General features: G+C 45.7%; 1 protein-coding gene across 3 annotated transcripts in view; it reads right to left on the reverse strand.

The window, feature by feature from the left end:
- The window catches only part of TRIM24 (tripartite motif containing 24), a 102,332-nt gene extending 93,154 nt beyond the window's left edge, over window positions 1-9,178 (reverse strand). For 2 of the 3 annotated variants that reach the window (XM_053255064.1, XM_053255065.1), the window contains exon 1: window positions 8,449-9,178. In XM_053255064.1, the coding sequence (XP_053111039.1) occupies window positions 8,449-8,827 (379 nt within the window). In that variant the 5' untranslated portion in view covers window positions 8,828-9,178. The remainder of the gene's footprint in view (window positions 1-8,448) is intronic. The other variant, XM_053255062.1, reaches the window with a different exon arrangement.
- Between the last annotated feature and the right edge of the window lie 770 nt (window positions 9,179-9,948).

The following is a 9,948-nucleotide window of genomic DNA, read 5'->3' on the forward strand; positions in this document are numbered from 1 at the left end:
TCATCAATGACTTGCACTTTCTGTTCTAGCACTGCCTTACAGGAAATCTATTATTTTATACATCCTGACATTTCTGCCTTCTTCCAAGTTTCACAGCCATATGTAGCAATAATAATAATAATCATGGAAATATTATTGTATTGACTAGCCTGCATTTGATTGGAAGACTAATATTTTTGCTCTTCAAAATTTTGCTCATGCTGATCATTCCAGTTCTTCCAAGTGCTATATGCTTTCTGTTCTCAGGGCTGCAGTCACCACATTGATTGATTTTAGAGCCAAGAAAAGTAAATTCTTTTACTATTTCAATTATCTCATTATTGAGCTTCACTCTGACTTGTGTATTCTCTGCAGTCATCAATATCTTTGTTTTCTTGATGTTAAAATGCAATCCAAATTTTTCACTTTTATCTTTAATTTCTAAAATCAGCCGCTCTAGATCTTTCTTGCTTTCTGCAAGCAATGCTGTATCATCTGCATATCGAAGGCTGTTAATATTCCTACCAGCAAGTTTCACTCCAATAGCAGATTCTTCCAAATATGCATTTTTCATGACCATTTCTGTGTACATATTAAATAGTGAGGGAGACAGGATGCAACCCTGATGAGTGCCTTTCCCAATTTTAAACCACTCTATCTCCATATGCCGTTCTTACCATGGCTTCTTGATCAGAGTACAGTGACTGTATAAACTGGATGAGGTGTAGTGATATTCCCATTTCTTTAAGGCAATTCCAGAGCTTATCATGGTCAACACAATCAAAAGCTTTTGTATAGTCAATGAAGCACATATATAGAGGTCTTTTCGATATTCCTTCACCCTTTTCATCATCCATCGAAGATTGGCAATGTGATCACACGTTCCTCTTCCTTTTTAAAATCCCACCTGAACATCTGGCATCTCTCTATCGAAAGTTGGATTCATACGTTGTTGAATGATCTTCAAAAGAATTTTACGCACATGTGGTATCAGGGCTATGGTGCGATAGTTTGAGCAGCCTTTTGTATCACCTTTCTTTGGTATTGGTATAAATACAGACCTTTTCCACACTTTTGGCCACTGACAAATCTTCCATACACTTTGACACAGAGCTTTACAGTATATAGATATTATTATTAGAAAAAAGCTCAAAAAGGTTTGTTCTGTTTATAGTCTTGATAATGTTGACAACAGGAATAGTGGCTGATATCTAGAGCAACAATATGCTGAAGGATGCTACACTAGAGCAAAACTGTTACATTAAATCTGGAGCTTGCACTCCAAATTAGTGCTGTGCTACTGCAATCATGCTTGCGCAGCAGTTGCACAACTGCAGCACACCTCATTTGAGACACTTGGACAACAGTGCTATAGCGCAATACAGCAAATCCCTGTTATCAGCCACTGTTTCCATTTCCAGATAATGAAAGTTACTTCCCCCCCCTTTTTTGGCACCAGAGTGTTGATGGGTCTTGTTTCCAACTGGCAAAATCACAAACATGTTCAGATACCTCAGGCTGCAGCAGCTTGCAATTCAATCTCTAACAAGGGACATATTTGTAATTATTGGTTGGTCTACTTTTAAATTTCACAACTATAAATTCTTTATTTTAAAAAAGGAAAATCTTATGTCTGAGGGTGTTCTTAGTCACATTTGTCTTTAAACAGCAGAACTTACACACACACTTCAACTTCTTTCAAAACATGTTTTTCAACAAATACAAAAAACTGTTCCATAGCATCAAAAATTCCTGAAAGGTTTACATCCTTACTTTTAAAAGCACACAAAGCCAAGACCAATGTTCCAATGACCATCCCAAATGAGCAAAAACATAGCAAGATGCCTTTGTGTACTGTAATGGTTAAAAGCCTTCTCCCAAAACTCCTACTCCTCACCAGCATTATCAAGTAGGAGGAGGGTAAGTTCCGAAACCTACAAAAAGTTAGGTAAGTTCCCAATACTACTTCAATTACTTTCTGGATCAGATTACCTGTGTTGTTTTTTTAATTTGTTTGTTTGTTTGTTTTTTAATAAGACAGGGCTAGGAAAAACTCCTGCCTGAAACTCTGGAGGGTCACTGCCAATCAGGGCAGATAATACTGAACTAGGGAACCAATGGGGTTACTCATTATAAAAAACTGCCTTATAGAAACATAAGAGTTTCTATCTTGTAGGCTCAGAGCATCTTACAGCATTTTTGAGTTCCAGGCGATGGTTTAAGGGTGTGTGATACAGCCACCTTGTTGAAGCTAAGCAGGTCTTGGTATGGGGGGTGCCTGGATGGGAGACCTATCTATGCCACCTTTGAGTGTGGGGCCATAGCTTAGTGGAAGAGCACCTGCTTTGCATTCAGAAGGCCCCAAGTTCAATCCCTAGCATCTCAAGGTATGGTTGAGAAACATATCTGCCTGAAGCCTTGGAGAAGCTGCTGCCAGTGTAGACAATACTGAGCTAGATGGACCAATGGTCTGACTCAGTACAAGGTAGCATCCTATGAAAATTTAAACAAAAAGAACAGGACATTTTTCAGCTTGAAGAATAATCCCTCAGGATAGTCACAATTTATCTGCTTCTGAGTGGAAAAGGTCTCACTCTCTTTAATTTCTCACTAGCCATTTCACATAGGAAGAAGGGTTTTAATACCTTTAAGCTCCTAGAGTGGGAGGTAAAACCCACCCTGCAAGACAACATGAAAACAACTGTACATGTATGAACTCTCAAGGAACAAAAAGGGTAATGGTGCACTGAACCTGTTAATCTGCTGATTGTGGGTGTGCATGCACACAGTCACACAATACACTCACCTCAGTCACCTTTTTTCACAGCAGGGATATACTGCAACATTTTGTTGTGGGTCCATACTTTTTATTTATTATTTATTCATTATTTATTTATTGATTTGATTTGTATACCGCCCTTCCAAAATGGCTCATGGCAGTTTACAATTAAAACACACCACTAAAACAGTAAAGAGCTAAAATAATAATAATAATAATAATATTTATTTTATTTATTTATTTTTACATTTCTATACCGCCTTTCATTAAAAGAAAACCCCAAGGCGGTTTACAAAAATTAAAACATACAATAAAAGCAATAAAAACATCAAGCTAAAAACATATAAAACAAGCATAAAAACAACAGATAAAAACACAGAGAAGCCGCAGTAAAAACGATTATGCAAAAGCCTGGGTAAAAAGCCAATGCTTTAAAAGCTTTCTAAAAGCCGTGATGGAGTCTGAGGAACTAATGGCCACTGGGAGAGCATTCCAGAGTCTAATATAACAATTAACAATTTAAGAACATTTTAAAATGACAATTAAACAATTACAGTGATTAAGAACCCCGAAATCAGGTTTTGAATTTTAAAATAAACAAGAAATTAAAACCCCCACAATTTAGGAAGCTGAGAAAACTTGGGTGAAAAGAAGGGTTTTCAGGTGTTTTTTGAAAATTGCCAGAGATGAGGAGGATCGCATCCCAGCAGGGAGCGCATTCCACAATCTCGAGGCAGCAACCGAGAAGGCCTGTCTCTGTGTCACCACCAAACGAGTTGGCGGTAACTGGAGACGGACCTCCTCAGATGACCTCAATGGGCGGTGGGGCTCACAACAAAGAAGACACTCTTTTAGGTACCCAGGGCCTAAGCCATTTAGGGCTTTGTAAGTTATAACTAGCACTGCCAGAGGTGATAGAAAGCACCCCTGGCCACGGCCTCAACCTGAGAAACCAGAGAGAGGTGTGAATCCAGAAGTACTCCCAGACTGCGAACCTGTTCCTTTTGGGGAAGTGTGACCCCATCTAGAACAGGCAGATCAAAATTGTCTCTAGAGTTCTGACCCCGCACAATAAGTACCTCCATCTTATTTGGATTCAGCTTCAGTTTATTCTCCCTCATCCAGCCCATTACTGCTTCCAGGCAGGCATTTAGGGAGGATATGCCAGCTCCTGAAGAAGTAGATCTGGGTGTCATCAGCATAATGGTAACACCCAGCTCCAAATCCCGATGATCTCTCCCAGCGGTTTCATGTAGACGTTAAAAAGCATTGGAGAAAGTAGGGAGCCTTGAGGGACACCATACTTAAGCTCAGTCTCCAATCGACACCATCTGGAATCTATCCAAAAGGTAGGAGCAGAACCACTGTAAAACAGTGCCTCCCATCCTCAACACCCTCAGACGTTCCAGAAGGATACTATGGTCAATAGTATCGAAAACCGCCGAGAGATCCAAAAGGACCAACAGAGTCACACTTCCTCTGTCAATTCCCCATTGGAGATCATCCATCAAGCCTACCAAAGCAGTCTCCACTCCATAGCCCGCCCGAAAACCAGTTTGAAATGGGTCTAGATAATCAGTTTCCTCCAAGACCACCTGGAGCTGAGAGGCCACCACCCTCTCAATTACCTTGCCCAGCCATGGGAGGTTGGAAACAGGCCTATAATTGCTCAACTCTGAGGGATCTAATGCAGGCTTCTTTAGAAGAGGTCTAATGATTGCCTCCTTAAGACAAGGAGGCATCCTGCCCTCCTTCAGAGAAGCATTTATCATATCCACCAGGCTGTTTACAACAACCTCCCTGCTAGATCGAACAAGCCATGTTGGACAAGGGTCAAGAGAACAAGTGGTAGGACTCACCGATCCAAACAGCTTGTCCACATCCTCAGGAGTCACAAACTGAAACCGATCCAGTCGAATCACATAAGAGGAGTCGTTGGGCAACTCCAGCTCAGACATCAAATTAATTGTGGAGTCTCCATCTAGGTCGGCCCGAATCCGAGAGATTTTATCTGCAAAAAACTCTTTATACACATCACAGCGGGTAACTGATGACTCCATATTCTGGTTCAAGGGAGGGGGGTAGATACTAATCCCCTCACAATCCTGAACAACTCCGCTGGACATGAATTCGCAGAGGCAATACGGGCAGAAAAGAACTGCCTCTTTGCCGCACGTTTTGCCTGAGCATAGATCTTTAGATGTACTCTATGTAGCAATCTGTCAGATTCGAGTCAAGTCTTTCTCCACTTGCACTCCAGTTGCCTACCTTGCCATTTCAGCCCCCGTAGATCTTCTGTATGCCAAGGGGCCAATTTTGAAGCGGGTCGGAGGGGACGCTTGGAGGCAATCGTGTCTACAGCCCTGGTGAGCAAGTTGTTCCAATTCTCCACCAGAGCATCAACAGGATCACCAGCAGAGCCAACATTAAATCCCTCCAAGGCTTCTTGGAATCCTACCGGATCCAATAACCTCTTCGGGCGGACCATTCTAATAGGCCCCTCGCCCCTGCAGAGATGGGAAGTGGCTGTAAGTCCAACCTTAACGAGATAGTGGTCCGTCCATGACAATGGGGAAATCACAGGAGTCCCCACCCACGGAACACCACCCTGATCAGAGTAAAATACAAATCAAGCATGTGACCTGCAATATGCGTCGGTCCAGAGACCACTTGGTATAGGCCCATAGTTTCCATGGCTGCTACGAACTCTTGAGCTGCCCCGGGCAGACTGGTCCCAAAATGAACATTGAAGTTCCCCAGTACCAGAAGTCTGTGAGACTCCAACGCAAGTTCCGCGACCAAGTCCGTGAGCTCAGTAAGAGATTCCGTTGGGCAGCGGGGCGATCGGTACACCAACAGAAGTCCCAATCTATCCCTGGTCCCCAAACTCAAGTACATATGTTCAATATGGTCCGATACCCTGACAGAGACCCTGGTAAGGGAGATGTTATCTTTACAGACTTACAGGAGCAGGGAAAAGCTATGTGAGTTGTTGGCAGTGCTCCCCGAGGTCAAAGAGCTGGCAGGACAGCCGGAAGGGGAGACAGCTATTAAATTTCTGACTACCCTTCCCCTGGAACGCCCCGCTGACCTGCCAACATTACTTCTATTCCCCACCACCACCAGGATGGCTGCCCCATAGTCAACAAAGGCACCCCCTGTCTCCCCATCTTCAGATGAACCCAAACACATTACAGCAATTTCAACCCAAGTCTAAAACAGCTTAAAACTAATTAGAAGCCCTCTAGCCCTCGCCCTCCCCCAAAGGGGTGACCCCCTTTGGTGTTGCCCCTTCGGTGGTGACCCCTTCAGTGGCGGACCCGCTGCCACAAGGAGCCTTCCTATAAAGCCCAAAATTGAGCAGGTGACCCGAGCAACATCTGAGTCACTCGGTGGCTGGTCCCAGTCCTGCCCATACTTCCCACAGATGTTAACCTGAGGCTGCAGCCCCACAGGGGAAGCAAAAGCAGGCAGGCAACAGCAGAAGGAACCCCAGCACTCACCTGGTCTCTCACTCCAGGCAGCACTGGGTGGGAGAGAGATGGACTCTCCCTTCCCTCTCTGCTGGGCTTCTATATGCCCATTATGCATCATTCCCTAAATTTGCTCTGGGCTCCTTGGAGGAAAGCAGGATATAAAATGTAAAAATAGATAAATACAAATCCTCCTGGTTTATGTAAATACTCCATTAAACAATAGATAAACACGAAAGCGGTTAGAAGGGCCATCAGAATGGAAGCACCCTTCAAGCTAACCAGAACTGGATTTTTCTGGGGTGGGGGAGGGATTGATGCAGCAGAGAACATCCACAGTTTGTAAAGCTATATGCTGCTTGCAATGTTGTGATGTTGATGACATTTCAGTAGCAGGTCCGAAGCTGAATTATATCAGAAATTTTTAAAAAGTAAAAATGTCATTGGTAGAATTTTAGTTGCAACTTTCAACTACCCATAAATATAACCATGGACACTGCACAACAAATCTACTCTCTTCTAATTCTTGCACAACTTGTTGGAGCTGTTGAATTACATATAGATGCAATGGAGAACTCCTTGCGCAACCTCTTGCATAAGTCCATATATATGCAGATAGGGAACTCTTTGCACACCCATATGTGTGCATATGGGAAACTCACTGGACAACCTTTACACCAAACCATAAATATGCAAATTGGGAATGTACTGCACATCATGCATTCAGGTGGTTCCTCTTCCATTAGCAGAAACAACTGCAAAAAGTCATTCCACAAGCATTACTGTGGATGCTACTCATAATACCTGAAATTATGTGATGTGCGGGAACAATTATCCTTTTACAGAACATAACATATAATAGATATATCATTCAAACCTTAATTAGAAATAGGACAAGCAGACCATCACTCAAGGGTTTGCTTTCTTCAAAGATCATGCAACACCTATATACATACACGCTTTCACCTTTGATTTTCACTGTAAGCAAAGTATCTACAGCAAGTAGACCTATCTGTTATCTAGGAACAAGGCAAACACATGCACATAGCCAAACATAACTGCACCTGTTTTTCAAACAGTGACACTTAACTTTGTGCAATTGGAAAAACAAATTCTGAAAAGCCCGTGAACTTAAAAGAACAGAGGTTATACGCTCACTAAGGTACCAAGAAAATCCTGTACCATACATACCTTGCTGAATTTCACCAGGACAGACAGTTTTCATCCATTTCCAAAGGACATAATGGAGTCCCCATCCTACAGCCACAACAAGCCTAAAGAGAGTTGCTGATCTAGTAGCCCCAGCATCTTTGGGGTTTGTACTGTAGATAACAGTGTGACCCATAAGCCAATTAAACCAAAACATTCGGCTTCAACATTGCTAGTTAAGGCTTTCCTGTCTGACACCTATGCTAACACAGGATGTAATGCATAAACAATGGGAAACCCTTCCTATTACAGTTTCCCTTCCTAAAGGAGGAGTTTTATCTCCGTTTCCCACATTCAAAGTCCCACAAGTTTTCTGTATAGCAGCTTACATCCAAAATGTGCAGTCAGAAAGCCTCCATCTTCACACTCCATCACTTAAAAACTGGACTGTATTCAAACGCTATTGACCACATCCCCGCCTTCGTGCTCGTCTGTTGCCTTTCGGTCTCTTTCCTGCTCCATCTCTAACCCGGATCTTTGTAACCCACCGCCTCCCCTGACCACTTTAGGCATACCATGAAGCAGTTTCCTACCTACCAAACAACTGCCACAATAACTGGCGATGATCACGGCATCTCGAGCCCTAAACCTATTTTCCAACCCCGCGATTTATCCCAGACGCACAAGAAGAAAAGACGCCTCCCTAGCCGCCCCCTCCCCTTCCCGTGCTATGTGGAATTAGGGGAAAGGGCTCGCACGACAAAGAGAAATATGACAAGTTTTCGCCCCAGCGCCTCTCTTTGGGAGAGTGAAATGCTGCACCGGACTCTCTGCTCAGGCCACGGCTTTATTTGGGGAGGGGGTTTGTCAGGGATACTCTTCTTCTAGGCCCCCAAGCTGGACGGGAAGGCGGCCATGGCTCTCCACCCCGCCCCCCGACATTCCGGGCCAGCTTCGCCGCTGTGCAGCTCGCCCCACGGAGGACAACTGGGGGGTCGCCGCCGCCTCCTTCCTACCGTGCCTCCCCCCTCAGCGTCCAGAAACGAAAAAGCGCAACGGCTGGCTTACCCGGGTTGCAGTGCAGCGGCGAGGGCGGCGTGGAGGCAGGCGAAGAAGGGGCAGGCGAAGGCTGGAGCAACGGAGGCGGCGGCGGCAGTGGCGGGTCTTTGGGGCCGCAGCCTGGCGACGGCGCGGTGGGCGGCGGCAACATGAGGTAGCGGTGCGGCGGGGGCAGGCAGCGCAGGCACAGCGAATGGAGGCAAGGCAGGAGCCTGGGCCGCCGGCTCTGGATGTGCTGCCCGCACACCCCGCACGTGTCCAACAGGTTGAGCGGCGACTCTCCATTGGCCCGGTCCGCCGGGCCTTGCCGGCTCTCCGCCTCGTTCTCCCCGCCCATGGCGGCGGGTGCGGCCAGACAGGGCCCCGCTCCCGCAGGGGGCTCGTCCATTGTTCGGTACTGGCAGGGACGGCGGGGAAGCGTCACTCTCCACGACCGCGGCGCAGGGCAGCCCCCGCCCCTCAGCAGTTGCTCGGCTCTCGTCCGCAGCGGGAGCCTCAGAGTAGCGCCTTGAGCGAGTCGGGAGGGGAGGTCGCTCGCGCACACCGCCGCGCGCCCAACGGCCGACCAGGCCACGCCCCCTGTGTTCGCCCCTCTCCAATAACAGCTCTCTTTTTCTTGTCCAGAGCAAGCTCCGCCCCTTCCGAGGTTCTGCTCTTGGTCGCCTCTCCTTCGCCGCGTCACCTTTCCCCCTGCATCTTTTCCCCTTCCCGCTTCCCCGCCACCAAATCCTTCAGGGTCCTTAAGCTCAGCCACGCCCCCTTCCTTGTTTTTGGCATCAGCGTTTTAGCGCCGCCTTCTAGGCCCCGCCCCACAGTGTCCCAATGCTTCCTGTTTGGTCTGTTTGGGCCCCGCCCTCTTCACTTGGCCCGCCCCACGGGCTTCTCTCATATTGTGAAGTTCACACGCTGGAGAGCAGTCATTTTCAAACGTATTGTAAACCGCCTTGGGATTGTTTTCATGAAAGATGGCATTAAAAAATTGGGGGGGAAATTGTATTAAATCGGAATAATGGTCTAGAGTTTCCTAGCTTGCTAGTGAATAGAGTTAGCGAGCTAGAGGCGTTGCTCCTATTACATTTCAGGACTTGTGCAGGGAAAGGCAACTGTTTCTCACTGGAATGGCTGGAAGGGTTTCGATATAAAACCCTATCAATACTTGGTGGTATTATTATTATTATTATTATTATTAATTCGATTTCTATACCACCCTTCCAAAAATGGCTCAAGGCGGTTTACACAGAGAAATAACAAACAAATAAGATGGATTCCTGTCCCCAAAGGGCTCGAATTCTAAAAAGAAACACAAGATAGACACCAGCAACAGTCACTGGTGGTATTTTGCTGAGGGTGGATAAGGTCAGTTACTCTCCCCATGCTCAATAAAGAGAATCACCATGGTAAAAGGTGCCTCTTTGCCCAGTTAGCAGGAGTAGCCAAAAGTAGTATTTTTAATTGCACATAACGAACTACATACACGCTATGGCTGAAAGCATGCTTTTCATTTTATTT

Source organism: Hemicordylus capensis, chromosome 5 (assembly GCF_027244095.1).
Source record: "Hemicordylus capensis ecotype Gifberg chromosome 5, rHemCap1.1.pri, whole genome shotgun sequence".
NCBI lineage: Eukaryota > Metazoa > Chordata > Lepidosauria > Squamata > Cordylidae > Hemicordylus > Hemicordylus capensis.